Genomic DNA, 22008 nt, shown 5'->3' on the forward strand with positions numbered 1-22008 from the left:
CATCAACATTCACAAACACATTCTTGGGGTGGGCTTCCAGACACAGGCTCCTCTGGCACTTAAGGAGATCCAAGAGCTTGCCACGAAAGAGATGGGGACTCCAGATGTGTGCATTGATCCCAGGCTGAATAAAGCTGTCTGGGCCACAGGAATAAGGAACGTCCTATATCACATCCACTTTAGATAGTCCAGAAAACATAATGAGGATGAAGAAGACTTGCCACACAAGCTCTCTACTTTGGTTACCTGTGTACCTGTCACCACTTTCAAGATCTGCAGACAGTCAATGTAGATAAGGAAGAAAGTTGTAAAACTGACCAAAAAAAATTTACTTTTGATATGACTGTGTGTGGTGGAGTATGACTGTCTCGTGTGGGTATTGTGGAAGAAATACAATATAGCTAAGAAATATACTATAGAGATTCATTTTGAATGGCAAAAGAACTGAGTGGTGACTTCCTTTGTTTACTGTACTAATATACTGAATAAATTTTTTCTCTCTAGCAATATAATCTGTGTACAAAACTGGATAAATCATTGAAACACAAGATACCAAAAAATTAATGATAATGGATCCTAAAGAAAAACTAAAATCTGCACTAACTCTAAAACTTCATAATGAAAATACATTTCCTACTAATTTTAATGTTTATGAGGGTAGTCATTGAGTGCTAGCTTATTAAGACAGTCTTTTTTAAGCTTCTATTTTTATTTCTTCAGATTCTTGCTGTACAGTTTGGATACACATTCCATTTTAATAAATATAATTTTTGCATAACATTTTCAAGTATTCCCAAGGCTGGTTGTTTGAACATTATTTTTTTTTAATTCAAAGTAATTCAAGATATACAGTATTTCCCTGATGCTTACTATCTAGACATAGTTTTTTTGGTTGTTATTTTTAGTGATACAAAAATGGAAAGCCTAGTGACTAAGACAGTAGTTCTGGAATTTATTATTTCTGCTAGTTTATACTGGATAAAATCTTTATTCACTTAGATTCTAAAGATGATACTTATAATAATTTGAACTTGGAATAATTTTTTTCAAGTAAAATCTAGACACTTCTAATAAGAACCTTTATTTTTCACTATGCATTATAGAATTCTACCTTCACCTATTACATAACTTTGTCAAAGAGTTTTTCATATATTTCTTTTTTTAAAAAGATACATATTTTTATTGTAAAAGCAGATTTACAGAGAGAAGGAAAGACTGAGAGAAAAATCAACAAAAGCCAAAAACAAACAAACAATCTCCTTCTTACGTGTATTTTAACATCATCTGACTTCTAGTGGTAATCTTTACCTCTCTCCCATCAGTATGTCTTAGTTCCAAAATTTCACCAAGCTGAAAGTAAACCATTTTTCTATATGTGAATCTTTGTGCCACTGCCAAGGCCAGAATTCCTTGCTTTCCCTCTCCTCTTGCAGTTTACAACTGTTTTCTGTTCTGTCTTTGCTACCATATTTGTTGTCTTTAGCTTTATGGTTCTTCCCTAGGTTTATACATATTGTTTCCCCTAACATTTGAGTGCCAGCTCTCCCTTAACTGTCGTCTCAACACATAGTTTACCCCTCCTTCAATTAGCATTTACTCTGTTTATATTTTTGTGCTCCCCTGATGCATTAGTCATGTTCATTACCTTTTGTTTTATCCTAAGTTAGATAATTTGATTAGATATATTTGTTTTTGTTGCCTGCTACTCAGGGTTGTGCCTGAGGCTTAATTTGTTTTTGTGAGATGAAGCAGAGAGGAATTATAAGCATAAGAAGAAGAATTGGCATTTATTTCAGGTCTGATTTCTCATTTTGGAGAGGTATCAGCACTTTTTAGGTCCAATCCTATTATATAAGATGACTTTGAAGAATTAGCATCTCAAAAAGCCTTCCCTAGTTCAGTTTTAACCTTTAATAATGAAATTTGAAATGAAGCTGAAAATTTTCAGCTCTTTATCAAAATTATGAATTAAAATGTTAAAGGTAATTCTGAACCTTGATAATTTTTGGATTGTAAATATGTTTGAAACATTATATTAGAGGATTAAAGTGTTGTCATTTATTCCCTATTCATGTAACAGATTCTTACAGGGAGGTATGCTAATTGACTTGCATGAGAATAAAGCAAAAGAACTTGAAGGATGAATAGAAGTTAAGATGCAAAAATTGTGAGGATGCCTGGGCTCTTTGGAGAGAGTGGTAGACAGTGAGTGAAAGAAGATCTATATCTGTATATCAGTAAGATATAGAATATCTATATTAGTAATAGACAAGATGGAATACTCCAGCAAAGGCTTAGTAATGACTTGTGAGAATAGAGGTCAGAAGAATTTAGGTTAGACAGAAAAATATGTCTTAAGGTGCCAATTTATAGTTATCCTAAGTCAACTTTGTTACATGGGTATTCAAGAAAGCATCTAAAGCATGGGAGTAACTTTATATCTATATGAATAGTCATGAAAATAATATAATGAGTTCATGTTTTGGCAATTGAAACCAAAATAACTTGCTAAATTATGTAGTTAATAGCTTTATTTCTCTGACCCTACTTTTCTCGTATATCATTTTCATGTGCTAATATAGCACTGAGTGAAGCTAATGTAGTATTTTATAATTAGAGATAAAGAAACAATTTTAGGGCTAGAGAGTAGTCTCTAATTTGACTTTATCAGATAGGAAAGTAAAAAAACTACTGAGATTTAATAACTAAGTAAGATTATATAGTCATTTAGCTGTGAATAGTGGAATTAGCATTTAAACCAGCTTTGTCTGTTTCCAAAGTGAATGCTTTTTACCAAATAGAATTATCCACAGAGTAAAACCAATAGTAACTATGCTGCAGACATGGTTGTAAAGATGTTTCGCCATTGTATTGTTATGTTGCAACTCAAACTATTTTTAAGACATAATTTACACAGTCACAACAAGTATGCATATTTCAGTTTTGCAATATAGCATGATTAGATACCATGTATGATGGTGAATGGTCCATGTTGCCAAATGTGTGTAGCGCATATTCTGTTTAATAGAAGGAGGTAGAAGAGGACCTTTTGATTACATGCTCTTTCAGAAATCTTCATTAACTTAAATTTCCATGGAGAATCTTTATAGAGGTATAAACTGTATAGGAATTTTAAGATGTATTTAGGTTTATGTCTATAAGCCAAGTTTCTGAAAAATCAAGAAAACAGCTATCAATTTTAAAACTGAGTTATAAAATGTTATAGGATATATAAATATTTTTAAATTCCACCATGCTAGGAGATTGGATCTTAATTAACACAAAAGTATGACAGGTGATGGCTAACTGCCAACACTATTCCTACTATTACTATGCTGTGATTGTTACTGTTAGGTACTTGATGTAATTTGAGGCGATAATTATGGCCCTTCTAGAATCATCCATTTCTAAGTCCTGGATTAGTACAAATCTATTTGGATTTATTCACCTCAGTTGGGATAACTCAAGGACTAGATTCCAAATTTTTATGTTCTCTGTGTTCTCCTTAGAATGTATGTCTTTATATTATTTTGTGTTACCTTTCAAAACCCATCTGATTTTTTCCAGTTTAATACATTGAGTATTGCCAACCTTGATAGGGAGTTCAATCTCTGGTATGCTTTTAGCCATATTTACAGTTTCATGAACTCATATTCCTATCCAGTGTATCACTCAGTTAATATGATTGGTCTTGAAACAGTTGATAAGAAAATTTATATTATGAAAAAATGTTTATTTATCAATTTTTAAAGTCCATTTTCCATACACTTTTTGAAGTGTCTTTACATATATTGAGGACAGGTTTTCCATTGTATACAATCAGTATGAAGGAATCTACTAAAGTTGTTCAGAGAATATAAAATTGAGCTTTTTAACACCACTTGTAAATTTAACTTTCATCTCTCGGAACTACTCTAGATCTGAGAACTGATGCTGGAAGTAAGTCAAGGTCAGGATTTCATAGCCCTCGCATCAATTAATTTTGGCATGTTAATTGTATGTTAATTCTGGTATATTATTTCTAGTATTTAAGTCCTTTTTTTATTTATTTGGTCAAGCCCCTTTTTATACATGCCTGAAGCAACTGAATCTCTGTATTTCCATCTGTGAATGAATATGTGCTTTTTTTCTTTTTTTTTCCTATTATCCTGATTTTGTCTTCCACAGTTCTTCACGGATAGAATGAATTTAACTTGTTGTTAAGCAACTTGACATAACAGCCTGATCACCAAAGTCCTTCCTGCTAGTTATTGTAAGACTAATTCCCCTCACTCCAAGACATATTTTGCCTGTTGGATGGGAATTCTGCCATTTGTAGACTACCAGGTTTCTCTGATAGTCTGTCTGAATTCTCTCCTTTCCTGTTAATGAGAGTATCTCCTCCTGCCATCACCCCTTTAAAGGGCTGTCTAATCTCTGGGTCTGTATCCACTGACTCAACAGCATAACCCTTCCTTAATATGAACCCCTGGTTTTAGTTTTAACAATTTGTTTAAAAGTCAGAGAAACGGAGGTAGAGGGAGGAAGAGACAGAGAAGGATAGAGAAAATTTCCATCTGCTGGTTTATTCCCTAGATAATTGTAACTGATGGCTGTGGTGGAGGGCAAAGCCAGGAGCCTGGAGTTGCATCCAGATCTCCCATATGGGTTGCCGGGCCCATGTGCTTGGGCCATCTTCCACTGCTTTCCCAGGCACGGAAGCAGATAAGCTGGAGCTTGAACAAACACTCTGAAGTGAGATTCAAGCATCGTAAGCAGTGGCTTATCCAACTCCATCACAATGCCCACCCCTGAGTCTGTTCTTAAAGTAGCTAACTGAACACTTTGTAAAGATTTTCTAGTTCTGGCAATTCAGTTCACACATTCAATAGCACATTTATTTGGATCAAATTTACATGTTTGGGATTGAGAAAGAGTTGTCAAAGTGACTCAGTAAAAGCTGCTCCCTGTTTTTGTTTACTTATTACTGGTTTTCACAAAATTGAAATACAAAGAGACAAGAAATGGATAAAGATACCTGTTAGGGCAGATTATTACATTTTAAGTGAGTTATTAGTATAAGTTATGTGTTGCACTAGTCATATTATGATTTCTCCATCATGACATGACTCGTTAACATGTCACATAGGTACAGAAGTGATTCTTAAAACAACATAGCAAGATAGTTCTTTTTTTCAACATTTCACTTAAAGAATTCAACATGCCTAATTTACCTTAATATTACAAACAGTTCCTTCATTTGATTAATGTGGCATAAATTTAACTGCATATAGCAATAGCAACTGAATAACCCAAATGACTCCATTTATAATTTGTCTGCAATAAACCTCAAAAGCCTGATTAATGTCTTCAGAATCAAGTTAAAAAGATTTTTCAGATCAAAAATTGCTTGCCACTTGTTGTCAGAGTGTCGTCTTCAGGTATTCATGGCTCCCAAGAATTCTTAAACTTGTCAGTTAGGTCATATTGAGAATGCATTGCTATATAATGACTTGACTAAAGCACAATATTATTCGAGTTATGAATATTTATTGGGTCCTTAGTATTTTTAATATTTATTTTATTAGAAAGTCAGATACACAGAGAGGAGGACAGACAGAGAAGATGATCTTCCATCCGATGGTTCACTTCCCAAGTGGCCACAATGGCTGGAGCTGAACCAATTCAGAGCCAGGAGCCTGGAGCCAAGAGCCTCCTGCCAGTCTCCCATGCAGGTGCAGGGTCCTAAGGCTTTGGGCCGTCCTTGACTGCTTTCCCAGGCCACAAGCAGAGAGCTAGATGGGAAGCCGGGCAGCTGGGATTAGAACTGGCGCCCATAGAGGATCCCTACACGAACAAGGCAAAGACCTTAGCTGCTAGACTATCACGCAGGGCACAGATCCTTAATATTTTGATTTTTGTTTTCAAAAACTAATTTTATTTTATAATTTTCATTAAATCAGCTTTTGTGTTCTGTACATGTCATATTATATCACTGATTATTATGGAAGTTCAGTGCTGTAAATCTGAACAAATAAGTAATATCCTGGTTTTGTCATTTCTAGTCCAATTAAGAAGCAGGCATTATAGAAAAGAAATATGAACATAGGATAAAGTTCAATTAAAACCCTGCAATACTACATATATTTTAACAGTGTGGGTCTTTGCGGGAAAGGGATTTAAGTGACGGGGAACATGGCAAATGGACTTTTCCATGGTACTGCCTTCCTTCCATCCACTAGTTCACTGCCCAAGTGGCTGCCATGGTTGGAGTTGAGCCAATCTGAAGCCAGGAGCCTGGATCCTCTTCTGGGTCTCCCATGCGGGTGCAAGGTCCCAAGGCTTTGGGCCATCCTCTACTGCTTTCCCAGGCTACAGACAGGGAACTGGAAGGGAAGTGGGGACAGCTAGGATATGAACTAGTGCCCATATGGGGTCCTGATGCATGCACGGCGAGGACTTGAGCCACCAGGCTATTGCACCAGACCCTAAATTTCAATATTGTGCATTATTTATCTTTGGTATAATTTCATCATTTGAACGTATTTGGAAAAGGTAAATTCTTGCTTACTGCTATTGCCTGGGAGTTTTGTGGAGAAGGAATGTCAAGAAACTGGTTTGTGAGGGAAGTATAAAAATGAAAACTTTTAAAATTCACTGTTCAACAAATAAAAATGAAGCACTAAAGGTATTTTGCAATTTTTTTATATTCATTGGGTTTCTTTGACCACAGTACAGTTATGGATGAGATAACATTAGTCATAAATGTAACAAATTTGGGCTTTGTCAATAGTTTTATAACTGACTGGTACAGCATGTGGGAGAAAAAAATCTAACCCACATGTAGAAGGTATTACAATAGGGTGGCATTCACTCTTGTTGCTTTAATTTTTATAGACCAAGATTCACTTTTTTCTGGTAAGGAGAAAGGTATATAGCTGATAGATAACCTATTTTCTATGTGAACAATTTTTTTCTTTTGTGGTACTGAACATTATGTTGGCATGAGGAAGAGATATGAAGAGGTAGAATTTGAACCCAGTATGTCTTTATTAATTCACTTGCCAAGTCTTTGTATGTGTTCTTTTGTCCTGTCATTCTTCCTGTGTTTAGCATTTTAAGTGATAATATTTTCTGTTAGTGGAAGTGTAGTGTCAGTCTTCAAACTGAATAATATTAAGTATTTTAGGTGATATCAATCAACATGAAAATTGTCTCTCTTCTTTTAGCTTTATCTATTTTTTCAGCTCTCAGAATGAAACTTGTCAAGATACCATAGGTAAAGGATTTCTAGAGAATCATTTGACACAGTAATTTGTCAGTGAATTCACTTCAATTATATATATGTGTATATATATATATATACATGCATATATATAATACAGTCATTACTGTTTGCTTCTAAATAACAATAATTTTTATAAGTTGTCAGTGCTACCACATTTTTAAATTAGTTTTTAAATAATTACATGGTTGGTCAGGTTGGGAAGGTCACAGTTTAGGGAAAATTGGGTGAATTCATTGCTTCCAAATTTGCTGTTTCTTCTTGTTGTTCCTGGCAAATAACTCACACCTTTCCACATGTCCCAGTACCCAGGGATGAGGAACTGCCACCTCATATCAACCCAGAGTCTCAATGTGGACATATTCCAAAGGTTCTGTCCAAGTGATTTGGATAGTTCTGAAATGCTGCCAGTTTCACCGATCCAAGGATGATGTCCCCCTCCCAATGTCCATTGGCTCCATTCACCAAAATTTTTTGCAGTCCTCATTTGCCTCATATATTGTTAAAAATACATTTTATTTGAGAAAGAGAGCAAAGGAGGGTGAAGGAGAGAGAGAGTGGTATCATCTGCTGATTCATTCTGGGATGTCTGCAACCACCAGGACTAAGCCAGGTCTAAGCCAGGTCAAAGCCAGGAGCCAAGAATTCAATCCAAGACTCTCACATTGATGCCTGGGAACCAGTTATTTGAGTCTTCACCTGCTGCCTCCCGGAGTGCACATTAGTAGGAAGTTGAAATCTGGAGCAGATCCAAAACTTGATTCAAAAACTATAATTTGGGATTCAGATGTCCCAAGCAATGTCTTAACTGTTAGGTGAAATGTCCTCTTCTACTTGATACATTTTAAATAGATACTGCCTTTGAATCTGGAATGGTCAAGTAAGAAAAATGGATTCTTGGGACTTTTGAGGGGTGTAATCTAATGAACTAATGCTTTATAGATTAGGAAAGTGCAAAGGTACAGCATCAATGTTTTTGTTTGCAGTGTGAAAGCAGAAGAATGGTAAGGATTAAGTCCTCTCTTACCATTGTTAATAGAACCTAAGTTCATAAGATTCCTTCACTCTCGCTAGCTCTCAAATCATGATCCAAATTAAATTCTAGATTTAGCAGTTATAAAGGTTAATTCAGAATATGTAAACAGCTAAAGACCTTGAAAACTAGGGGAAACCCATTAATTGGAAACTTTCTTTCTGTGTATTCTGTTCTTGCAGGGAACAAATCACAAGACAGTGGCATAGCAGAGATGGAGGAACTTCCTGTGCCACATAACATCAAAATAAGCAATATTACATGTGACTCCTTCAAGATTTCATGGGAGATGGATTCCAAATCAAAGGACCGTATTACACATTATTTCATTGACCTCAACAAGAAAGAGAACAAGAATTCCAATAAATTTAAACACAAGGTAAATCTAACAAATACTTAGATTTATTTGTATTTTAAAACTGTGAGTATGAATACCTTTTAAAAAAGAATGGCCCGTTAATGGACCATTGGAAATTGATGTTCCGAATAAAAGCTCTGAGATTTTAAAACCTAACTACATAATAAATTTTGTAAGACAATGGAATGCCATGTTAATGTTAAAAGATAATTTAGAAAGAATAAAATCATGACTGTCATACAGATATCACTTCAACAGTGTTGAAGATTTTAACTCACTAATAAGAAACAGGTGAGGTGTTACCTTGAGTTTATAATACCAAATGTACCATCCTTTATAGATAGGTATATGATAGTTACTGTGTCCATGGAATCAAAATTGGTATGGGCAAATGCTAAGGGAAATGAGCCAATCCCAAAAGGTTAAATACCACATGTTTGCCTTAATTTAAGATGATATGATGTTATGTATAACATGTTATGTTATGTATGTTATATGTTGTGTATAAACTAAAATTGAAATGTCAATGAGGTGGTCACAGAAGGTGGTTAAGAACTCGCATTTACTTTTAACATATTGGTTACTCATTACTATGTCAATTAATTCCATAATGATGTAAATTTTTGCTGATGGTATGTTGGAGCTTTTAATTGATCGGGATGATACTCTGCTGGCTCTGTTGGACCAGAGAGGGTATACCTAAGAAGCCGTTGAACTTGACTGGACAATAAGATGCTGGACTCTGTTTGGTATATGCTTGCAATGGGGGAATCTCAACTGAACTTGAACTGTGGTTATGCAACAAGGTGGAGGAATCCACCATGGTGGGAGGGTTTGGGGAGGGGTGGGGAGAATCCAAGTACCTATGAAACTGTGTCACATAATACAATGTAATTAATGAATTAAAAATAATAAATAAATAAAAAACAGCTAAAAATTGGTATGGGCATAATGGGGACAATGTCGTTCTGGAAAAATTCATCTATAGGTTCTTAGAAAAGAGTAACTTCTACAAAAGATAAGATTGTAAAACACGTTTCATAGAGTGAAAAGCAGAGAGCCATAAAATTATGTTACAGGGATGAATACTTTTGTATTGTTGCCCACACTTTTGCTCTAATGACCTTCACAGAGGAATCTGCTATAACATGTAAGCTTCATGTTATTTGTTAAAATACTTTAAAGCTAAAATTTGCTTTAAGCAGTCAATTTATTAGTTTTTGCTTTCTTTGGGGGATGAGATTTTTAATTGCCTTTTCTGAGAATGAATATTATCAACTTTTAGGATTTTTTTAGACATTACATTTCTAATTTTTATTTGCATACCTGCTTGCATATCTTTTCTGATATGTATATATACAAAACTAGCCACAGAAAGAATAAGTTATAAAGTTGTGTTTAAATTGTGAAAAACTGATCAATTTTAATACTCAGTTTTATATTTGGAAATATTTTGAAAGAAATGTCAAAATTTTGTTTTGTGATAGATGGGCAATTATACACATTAAGGAAAGTATGAAAGAGAAAGCAAAATTAATCTGTCATTATGTCCCCAACTTCAAATTCTGATTATTATTATTATTTTTTTCGGTGATGGGTATTTTCTTTGCTGACTTACCTTTTTGAGGTTTGGAAATACTTACTATTAAATGAATGAATCATTCAATATTTAATGCCCTCCCTTTTTCCTTTTTTAAAAAAATCATTTATTTATTTTGCTCTACATTTAGGCTACCATGTCCTTGAAAATGTAGCAAGATTCCTCTATAATTATCTTATTGTTACATACAAATACCCAAACTATTCTGTGACACAGACTCCATATTTCAGTAAAAATGAAGCAAAGTTCACCTATCTTCTACAAAAACAGATCCATTTATTTTGTTACTTTAAGAGTTCTCCCTTCTCATATAAAATTTTTAGTAACGGGATAACCCTGAAAAAATAGGTGATATAAATAAAAAATGCAATATTTTAATATCAAAGCAATTTGGTTTTTCTCAGTTTAAAAAACTGTCATTCCATATAAGGTTGTTGTATTTTGTATATCATTTAATGTTCAAAGAAGAATATACTATAAATGAAGTAGATCTAATTCATGAACATTTGTTATTAGCTGTGTAATCTTGGACAAGCCTCTTTATTAAGGAAAGAGATTTAAATATAAACGTCTTTGACAGAAAAAATGTACTGTCAAATGGAATTCAATGTGCTTCTCATTGTTTACAATTGATTACAATGACATGCTAAGTTAACACCTGTTCTTTTGTTCTTTCCCTTCCTTTTCTCCCTGTTAGGATGTTCCAACAAAATTAGTGGCAAAAGCTGTCCCCTTGCCTATGACTGTGCGTGGCCACTGGTTTTTGAGCCCAAGAACTGAGTATACAGTAGCAGTGCAGACAGCCTCAAAACAAGTTGATGGTGATTATGTTGTATCTGAATGGAGTGAAATTATAGAATTCTGCACAGCAGGTAAGAGATATAGGTATAAATACAGGAGAAAAACAATATTTGGTAGTTTTTGGAAAGCTAATTGCAAAAAAATTATTTTTTGTAATTATATGGTGAGATTGCTGTATTGGTCACTTTTGTATTATTAGTAGCACTGTGAAACAGAATGTACAATATTAAGCTGATTGGACTGAGTGAGGATCTCAGTAGAAACAGTCAGTATCAAGTCATTTCTTCTATAGTTTTTTCCCAGTGTGAACACTATTAAAAAAATCGGAGGTTTGAAAATATTCTCAGCAAATTTTTGAGCTTTGTTTTGAGAGGAATGGCATTTTCCCTCTTTTTCATTTTTAAGGGTTAAAAGAGAAATCAAGAACACTTCTAATTTAGAGGTATTACAATCTCTGTCCTTATCAGAAATGTTACTAGAGTTTTCATTAAAATGATGGAAAAGCCTACAAAACACTTTAATATTAGTGTCCTATAGGTGTATGTATCATATAGACATGCTTCAAAAAACTGGCAAGCTAAAGGAAGATTTTAAGAGAAGATACATGTCTTCGCAGGAATGATTTTTTTATCCTTTTTAATCCAGTTTTGCATTGTAATCTGTGCATTGCATTGAATGTTGAGCCAGTGAAACAGTGGTAAAGCAAATTATGTTGCCATGAACAGTTTAACTACATTGGTCTGCTTAAAAGTCTAGCACAGCAGTTTGACCACAAATAGTAAAAACTAGCACATAAGTTACACAACATCATTACAGTAGCAAGGGTGTTGTGTATTCAAAGACCATGAACTGGGAGCTAAAGATCAAGTCTTTGTGATGATTTTCTCACACAGCTAATAAAGTTTGACAAGCCTCAATTTCTGCATGGATAAAATGGTCATTTATATATTTAGACAGAAGGGAAGACAGGGATCTCTCTACTGCTTTACTGCTTAGATAACCCCAATGACCAGGGTTCAGCCAGACCAAAGTCAGGAATTTGGAATCCCATCAGTCTCCCTTCTGGGTGTCAGAGGCACAAGTAGATGTGAACTTGAGCAACCAGAGCCTGAATGGATGCTCTCAGGAACTTAGCTTTCTGCCCCTAACATGGTCTTTAATCTGCCTTGTAACCATAAAAATCAAATGGGCATTCTTACTTCTACTTTCCAGTGTTGCTACTGATTGCAGGCTATAACCTATCAGCTTCTTTCATTGAGTTTATCACCTGCTTAACGGAAAGGTATTATGGTGCTGATGGACATGATTTGGTTTTTGAAAAAATATTTAGTTTGTTTTTATTTCAGGAGCTTTTATTTCAACAGTAAAAGAATGTAAGGATACTCTAATAAGCAACCATAAGCCATAACAAAAAATACGCCACACAATGATTTCTCTTTGAAATGTGATTTCCCATTTATGAAACTGAAGTTCCTAAGATGAATTTTAATGATCTTCAATGTAGTAAGTGTTTAGATTATATTTTTGGTATCCTGATTTTAATGGACTTTTTTGGGATTATTTCAGACTATTCAAAAGTTCATCTAACACAGCTGCTGGAGAAGGCTGAAGTGATTGCAGGACGTATGCTTAAATTTTCTGTTTTTTATCGTAACCAGCACAAAGAATATTTTGACTATATTCGGTAAGAGAAAAAAAGGTGACTTGTTTTACTAAATACTATTCTAAACTACAGGTTCAGATTTCCCTTGACTTTATTTCTGTCAAGTAGAAATTATTGGCTCTTCAAAAATAGTTCATTTCTTTTTGGCTCAAAAATCCAGAGAAAGTCAGATTATGGAGCTTATCTCATTTCCGGATTTCTATCTTGCTAGAAGATTTTAAACTTGTGGTATTTGGATTTAGATAAGCATTTAATTTACACATTCCTCAAATTCCCACAAAATGCTCACTTGTCTTCATGACTGGATTTTCTTTTTGATGGGTCTCTTGAAGACATCGAAGATCAGAGAATAAAGTGGTGATTATTTCACGGTGCATTATCGTAAATCAGATGTGATTTGCAGTTTCTGCGTAACTGGAAATTTCATAATCATTATCTTGAATTAATTATCCATGAAGACAGTCTACTTTGCTTGCATTTTAATTGCTATTTAATTAATTTATATGGGATAAACTACGTTCATCCCTAAAAGTAGTTTCTGAGAAACTGAATTTTACCCTACTAGTAATTTTACTAGTTTTAGAAAGTTTTCTTCTACAGGTAAAGTGTAAAAGTGTAAGTAGGTGTTTGTTTTAAAGTAAAACTAGGACTTTAAAAGTTACAGAAACTATCATTTGTCACTTTAAAACAGTAAACCCTATAAAGGCCTTAGTCACACCTTAGACTCCAACGATTTTAAAGTGAACATAAAAAATAAGTTTTGGAAATTTTCTTTACCATTTTCATTTCTCTTAAATTAAAATTGTTTCCAGATCTGTCAGTTGCATTATATGTGAAATAACAAAAAGGAAAAAATACAGTTAGGTATCAGTGTACTTTCTATTTGAGTATATTAGCTATGTTTTTAACATTTTGGGGTGAAAGAATTCCTGCCTTTTCTTGGAATAACTATTATAAATATAGGGTTAGACCCATCATTTTCTTGATTGGCAAAGTGTTTATCTCACAGTGTATGTAATTTCTAGAATATGTTAGTAATTTACAGAGCACAATCTGATCGATATAGCGCAAGTTATTTTACTTGCAAATTGCTTGGGAATGTTTAGGAATGAGCAAAAACACAACAATGATATGTTTTATATTTATTAGACATCAAATTTGAAAACAAATTTTCCCCTTACTGTTGTCTCAGATATATCAAGCAAATAATTCCATCATTGGTGCCAGGATTAACTTTGAGTGTTGCTAGTGCCTGTGTTAGGTGGCCACTGGAGGTCAGTATTGCCCTAGGATTTTCTTTGTCCTTCACATGAGCCCTGGCCTGTGTTCAGACGGTTTCATACTTTATAACTTGCCTAATCTGTTTTCAAAAATACTTCGAAAATGTAAGGATCTGGTTCCTAGCAGGTATCAAGAAAGGTGTATTTATTATAAACAAGGACATTTGCTTTTGTAGAATTTTCAATAATAATTGTAAAACTCACATGAAAGATATTTAGATGTAGAAAGGTATGTCTGCCAAAGCATGAGTACAATTTGTTAACTTGTGTTTCTGGTTATTTAAAACTTTTTTCTCAACATGTAATATTTCTACATTTTTATGGGATACAGTGCAGTGTTTCAACATGCATAAAATTGATCAAGTCAGGTAACTACGTTTTCCATTTTCCTGCCTTTTGTGTTTGGAACCTACCAGTTCTTCTTAGTTCTTTACATCATATGCTAGTGTGAATTATAGTACCGCCATTGTGCTACATAACATTAGAGCTACTAGTTAAATCTGACTGTGTTGAGCCAAACCTTCATTTCCCCTTCCCTCCAACATCACAGCCTCAAATAATCAGTATAAAAATTAGTATTGACTGTTAACTCCTACATATGAGAATGTGTATTTGTGTCTAGTATTTCACTTACTGGTCTGTAATTATACACAATTTTCTGCAAATGTCAGAATTTCATTTTTTCTATAGCTGAATAATCCAATTGTGTGTATATTTATATTTTCTTTATCCACCAATCCATCAATGAACATATCATGGCTATTGAGAATGACTGTGCCAGCTTCGTTTCTTATATACCCAAGTGTGATAGCTGGATCATGTGACAGATCTTAATTTTTATGAAAAGCCTCCATACTGTTCTTCTAATGGCTTGCATGAATCTGCATTCCTACGCAGAGTATTATGAGGTCTCTCTTCATTACTACTCTCACTAGCATCTGTTACTACTGGTCCTTTTTATAATAGTTGTTTTTCTACTTAGAGTGAAATGCTATCTCATTGTGGTTTTGTTTGCATTTCCCTGATGACTAGTGATGTTGAGTTTTCTGAAGTTAGCTACTTGCATTTTTCTCTTGTGAAAACTAATGAGGTTCTTATCTATTTCTGTACTGGATTTTTGTTGACTTTTGAATTACTGATTAACCCTGGATGCTAATCTTTTGTGTTTCTATCTATATTCATCAGGGATGTAGGACTATGGGTTTTATTGTTGTGGTCTTGTCTGCCTTTGTAGATTGAGTTTGGAAAGGTTATTCAGCGTTTTGAAATAATTTAAAAATTGATACTAGTTCTTTTCTGAAAGTTTGGTTGATCTTTTGGCAGTGAAGATTATCTAGGCCTGAAAGTTTCTTTGTTGGGAAGACCATTGGAAGACCTATCAAATGATTTGCTGTGCCTGCCAAAGCACCCCCAGGCAGGACTTGAAATGCAGTAAGCCCTTTGTGGCCTAATGGTGTAAATACTCAAATGTCCCTTTGCAGGAAAAAAAGTTGGTTCTGCATTGCTCTTTTGTATTTCTTTATGTGTCTCTTATTTCTGCCCTTCATTTCTTTCCTTCTTCTAACTTTGGATTTGCCTTATTTTTCAAATTCTTGAGACTAAATCATTTGGTACCTGGTTTATGTAGGTGTTTATTGCTCTTAGCACTACTTTTAAATAGGCTATAGCATAAATTTCAAGATGTTGTGTTTTGTTCACATAGTTTCAAGGCATTTTTAAGATTCCCTTTTTCTTCAACATCCTCAAAAGGATGTTGTTCAGGCTCCATGTATTTTTATAACTTCTAGAGTGCTTTGTTGTCAATTCTAATTCCCTCATGATCAGGAAAGATGTGTAATGTATGATTTTGACTTTTATATTAATTGAGATTTGTGGCCTACTTAGAACATAGGGAATGTTCTACATGTTGATGAAAAGAATATATGTTCTGTAGTTGCTGGATGGAATGTTCTATAAACATCTCTTAGGTACATTGCATCTAAAGTATACTTTAAAGATTTATGTATTTTACTTGAAAGAGAGGGAGAGACAGGGCTGTCTTCCATTCACTGAGTCACTCCCCAAATGGCCCCAAAGGCCAGAACTGGGTCAAGCAAAGCCTCTTCCAGGGTGTGAGTGTAAAGGTTTTGGGCCTTCCTCCACTGCTTCCCCACATCATTAGCAGGAAGCTGAAGCAGAAGTGGGCTGCCAGGACTCAAACTGACATCCATATGGGATGCTGGTGGGGCAGGAAGCCAACTGACTTGCTAAACCACTGTGCCAATCCCAAGATTTTTTGTTATTCAAAATACTTAACTATAAAAGAGATTTCAGTTGCCTCATAAATGTTCACACTATAAATTATGAAAAAAATCTGACAAATCTGTTCCATCCATGAGTGAAGTTTGATCTGATCTAGAAAATAATTCCAAAATGAACATTGATTGTCCTTATTTAAAATGAAAATACTACTTTTTTCTTTTGACCTTTGCTTATGTTTTCTAGATAGCTTAATTATCCTTGAAATGCCTTTCTGTAACTGAAAAGTTTGTATTGAGGGATCTATTGAGGTTTTTAGACATATGAAAGAATGCCTTTACTTTTCATGCTAGAGTATATATACCTTTCAAGTATGCATCCTACTGACAGGACAAACTTTCTGACAGAAATTCCTGATTTTCTATTTCTTGTTATTTTGCATAATTACTTACTTACAGATTTGTGGGACATGTATCATATAGTTATTTGAGTTTTATAAATGAGACTTATGGAATAGAAATGTTTCTCTATTCCTCCCATTACTGACAGTTTCAAATCCTGGATTTAAGTTATATAAAAGATATTAGATGACTCTGAGATTCAAAGAAAGACACAATGACAGTCTGGCAACCTAGGGATGTCTGTGAGCACAAAAACAAAAAGAACATCATCTTTACACAAAGAACCAGGAAAGGGACTGTGTTGACTATAGATAACAACCACTGTCTTCGGCCAAATACCTTTGCAAGACAGAACTGCGGTTCCACAGCTACCAGCCAAATCCAAGAGGTGAACATATAATTTCACCCTTTCCTAGCTAGACTTTGTTAATGGAGCTTTAATGGGAACTTCTACCTTCTCTTGTAATCCCCTCTCAACACCATGTCATTAGCCTCTAAGTAGGGACTTGGGACTTTCATCCTCTCTGACAGGAATAGCATGGTACCCTGTATACTTCTGTTCCCTAGAACATGTCAGGAGACACCTGCTAAAATACTAAGATCCATAATCTCCTCACATACTACCCCAAATTTCCAAGATACAACTGAAATTCATTGATTATATCAACAGGAACACTACAAACTGAATAACAAAAGATGGCTAAAGACATAATTACAAGGTCTGTGTTCCCTTATTATTTATCTACAAAAGTGTTTAAACACCCACCATGAAAAGGCTAATAGGAGGTATTTCGAGTTAAACTGTCCCCTGAGATGCTAGTATGCCTTAGCTGAGCACCTGTTAGAGTCCCAGCTGCCCCACTTCTGGTCAGATTCCTTTCTAATGCACTTGGAAAAAGCAATGAGTAGATGACCCCCTACCACTTGTACCACTCATGCGGTAGTCCCAGATGGAATTTCAGGCTCCTGGGGTCAGGAGCCTAGTCCTAAGCCACTGCAGCCATCTGGAGAATGGGCCAGCAGATGCAATGTTTATCTCTTTCCCCTGACCCTGCAACGGATTTTCAAATAAATAAATTCTTAAAAGAAGCAACAAAGAAATAGAAGCTATAAAGAACTAAATGCATATTTCAGAACTGAAAAATTTTAGTAAGTAAATAACTCAGTGAGTAGACCCAATATCAGAATTCACAGTACAAAAGCAAAAGAGTCAGTTAATTTGAAGGTAGACAACAAGCTGCCTGAACTCAGAACAAACAGGGATATAACTAACTGGAGGTAAAAAGTAGTGTCATGGATATATGGTACCAAAGCAGATCTCATATTCCTAACATCAGTCAAGATGGAAAGGAAAAACAGAGTGAAAAGTTATCCATAGAGGGACCAGCATTGTGGTGTGACAAGTTGAACTGTTGCTCCCATACCTGAGTGCAGTTCACTCATGGCTACCCTGCTTGAGAACAGCTTCCTGCTCTGATGCACCTGGGACAGCAATGGAAAACGACCCAAGTGCTTGGGCCTCTATCTGCCCTTAGAGGAGCTCGGGTTGAAGTTACTGGCTCCTGGCTTCAGCCTAGTCAGGAGTAAACTGACAGAAGACCTTTTTATCCATTTTTCCTTCTCTGTTGCTCTGCCTTTCAAATGCAGATAGAAATCATTAAATATATATATTTAAATGCATATTTAGTATATGTTCATTTAAACATATATTTAAATATATCTAATATAGATTTATTTAAATATATCATTTATATTTATGTGTAACAAAATAATAAATTATATATTTATAAATATATAATTATAAAATAATATTTATGTTTGAAATAGTTGAAATCTAATATATTTAAAATTATATTAAATACAAATATATAACATTTAAAATAGAGAAATATAAAATATTTATGGATATTTAATATAAGTATATATATTTATATATACTTAAATATATATATTTAGATTTTATCTGCATTTATATTCTGTCTGCATGTATATTTGTACATTTAAATATTAAAAATCATATTTAATGATTTCTATCTGCATTTGAAAGGCAGAGCAACAGAGAAGGAAAAACAGAGAAAGAGATCTTCTGTCTGTCGGCTTACTCCTGACTAGAATTGGTAGCAGTAGTGCTCCCAAATTTGCCAAACAATGTAAACTTAAACACTGAAATTGGAAAAACTTCAAATGGGATAGATGCAAAGAAAGCCATGTTATGACACATCAAAAGCTGCTGAAAGTGGAAGACTAAGAAACTAATGTTGGAAGTCATGAAAGAAAAGGTATTTATAGAAAAAAATTTTGAATATCATCAAAAATCAGAAGTTGGGTGAAAAATGCAAACTTTTCAATTACTGAGCAACTATTATCAACCCAGGTTACTACAACCAATGAAACTACCCTTTAGTAAAGACAGTGGACTCAAGATATGCTCAGACACAGGAAAGCTACGGGAATCTGTCACTAGCATAACTACCCTAAAATTTTTAAGAGTTTCTGAAGGGTGAAGCAAACAAGGAAGAAATCTTGAAACATCAGTAGGAAGAACAAAAAAACTACAGTTTGATCCATGTTTTCACTCTACATTTATTTCTCATCTATTTTCCTATGTGTTGTGTTTATATTTTTAAATCTTTTCTTGAACATGCATTTCAGTGAGCTCCAAGATGTCTTTAGAGGAAGGAATTTGAGACTCATTGAAGTTCTAAAGTCAGTGGCATACCTCATTGACTCAAACTCTGTAAGAAGCATCCTGCCTGGGGGAACTTTGGCTCAGCCGGGTGGTAGCTTGAACTTTTCATCCAAAATTTGGAATCCTGCAAGAAAAAATGGCACACTCAGGGTATTCTGGAGGATTTATCTGCTATTTCCAAAGGTATAGGCAGGACTAGAGTTTAAAAAAAAAGTTAAGTCAATGAGAAATGATCAAGAATGGAACATTTTTACTATTCTTGGAAATAAGAGCATTTAAAGGCCACCCAGCAGGAACGGTAGATAGTCATGAAAGCATCCAGCCCTACCGGGACAGCAAGGTTCAGAAGCATGGAGGGAAACATAGCCGTGTTCTCCCTCCTAGATCTGTTGGTGCCTCCCACTAGCAGATGTGAAATAAAGGCAAATAAGAGACAAGGAAGAACTGGAATGCAGTCCCAGGCCATAATGGAAGACAAGAACGGTGGAAAATGGACAAAAGGATGAGGCAGAAGGAGATGGATCAGCACAGCTTTAGGCAAAATGGCAATTTAACCCAGTTCAGCTGTGCCTGGGTAACAAGCCCAAAACAAAGCATCTTTCTGCCAAGTGGACTGCACTCATTTTATCAAATTCTAGCATACTTTAAAGAAACATTCCACATATTTAACCAGAACATGAGTTCAGTTTTCTACAAATTATTAGGTTTACCACAATTACACTTTGTAGTGACCATTTATTTCCTGTTGCAGAGAACATCATGGGAATGCTATGCAGCCTTCTGTCAAAGATAACAGTGGCAGCCACGGTTCTCCTATTAGTGGAAAATTAGAAGGCATCTTCTTCAGCTGCAGCACTGAATTCAATACTGGGAAGCCACCCCAGGATTCACCTTATGGAAGATACAGGTTTGAAATTGCAGCAGAAAAACTTTTTAACCCCAATACTAACTTATACTTTGGAGACTTCTACTGTATGTACACTGCTTATCATTATGTGATTCTTGTTATTGCCCCTGTGGGATCGCCAGGAGATGAATTCTGTAAGCAGCGTCTTCCTCAACTCAATTCCAAGGATAATAAATTCCTGACCTGTACAGAAGAAGATGGGGCTCTGGTGTACCACCATGCCCAGGATGTCATTTTAGAAGTCATTTACACTGATCCTGTGGATCTTTCTCTGGGCACCGTGGCAGAAATCACTGGTCATCAGCTCATGAGTTTGTCTACTGCAAATGCAAAGAAAGATCCCAGCTGCAAAACCTGTAATATCAGTGTTGGACGTTAATGCCCACTTTTCTTACTCAGCCCCTTTTCTTCTCTTAGGAAGACCGATCTACTCTTGTCTATTCTCATTGCCAGATGTTTCCACTGAAGCATGCACACGCCGCTATCACCAGTGTCAACTATCGCTTTCCAAATTTCATTATGAATCATTTTAGTGCTTCCTATCTCCTACCTTTCCTACCACTTTCAATGATGAAAAACAGTCTAAGTTCTCCTTCTGCCACTTTATTTGCCTAGATGCTGCAATGTTTTTTTTCCTTTATGCCAAACATAACAAAAGAATTATATAGACTGCTTTAGCAAAATACAAAATAATGGCTTATAAATGGTGTTGAAATATGCATTCATTTTAATCTACTGAACAAATATTGGGATAACTCCAAATCGCATGAAAAGGTGTAATTGCAGCATGAGTGAAACCTTGAAACTAGAATTGTCAGCATTTCCAACTTGTTGTTTGACAGTGTTATTTATGTTATTTATATTAGCTAACAGGAAACAACTACTGTATTTCAACATAATAAATATAATAGAAAAATATTTTATTTGCATTGTTGTATAAAATATTTACAGTCATAGAATATATAGTTACATTTTGATAGTAATTGTGTACATGTCACAAAACCATTTCCTTTATCAAAGATGTAATGTGTAAATCTCAAATAGCTGTGTATCTGTCCTGTCAAATAGATGACTTCAATTAAACAAGTTTATGAGCACTATTCTGAGTCACAAAAGTCAAAAGAAATCAAGTAAATAGAGAAAACAATAAGCCTCTGAAATATTCTGCTTCTGAAACAGTCAATAATATTTCTATCCAAACTCTGAAAAGATGAATTATTTCATGCTTAAACATTGCAGAAAATAGAAATATAAACAGGGTTAGTACATGAAAAAATGCCAACATTTTTACAAAAACGAAAGATAAGTTGATGAAACAATATATTCTGCCTGTCCTAAGGTATCCTGGCAAACCTTTCGTTTTGTACATACTCAAGAACTTACAGCTCATGAGAAAGTGTTTTGACTTTATAAAGTACAGACCTTGGAACATTAAGAAAATGCATCATCCCAATGGAAAAATACTTGTTTAATCTTATTGTAAATAAAAACATCAGATTATTATGGTCACATTAATTATATACTGTAGACACATCTATCGAAAATACCAATTTTAAAATTTCAATACAGTACTTTAATATAAACATCTCAATGTTTAGACAAAGATCATTCACAAAGTACATGCTATCAGAATGAATTTTGGTAACCAAAAATGTAAAATTTCAAATTACAGATAAAATAATTGCTATTTTTATATAGAAATAAAAAATTAGTGTGACACATTCTAGTATATTTTAGGTACTAAAAACCTAGCAGACTTAAGGAACAAGGTAGT

At 34.5% G+C, this 22008-nt stretch overlaps 1 protein-coding gene across 3 annotated transcripts in view; it reads left to right on the forward strand.

The window, feature by feature from the left end:
- PHYHIPL (phytanoyl-CoA 2-hydroxylase interacting protein like) overlaps positions 1-21152 on the forward strand; it is a 34055-nt gene extending 12903 nt beyond the window's left edge. For all 3 annotated transcript variants that reach the window (XM_004583394.4, XM_058671480.1, XM_058671481.1), the window contains exons 2-5: positions 8480-8676; positions 10953-11127; positions 12623-12740; positions 20079-21152. In XM_004583394.4, coding sequence (XP_004583451.1) covers positions 8480-8676; positions 10953-11127; positions 12623-12740; positions 20079-20613 — 1025 coding nt within the window. In that variant the 3' untranslated portion in view covers positions 20614-21152. The remainder of the gene's footprint in view (positions 1-8479; positions 8677-10952; positions 11128-12622; positions 12741-20078) is intronic.
- Positions 21153-22008: the final 856 nt, after the last annotated feature.

Source organism: Ochotona princeps, chromosome 13, assembly GCF_030435755.1.
Source record: "Ochotona princeps isolate mOchPri1 chromosome 13, mOchPri1.hap1, whole genome shotgun sequence".
Taxonomy (NCBI): Eukaryota; Metazoa; Chordata; class Mammalia; order Lagomorpha; family Ochotonidae; genus Ochotona; species Ochotona princeps.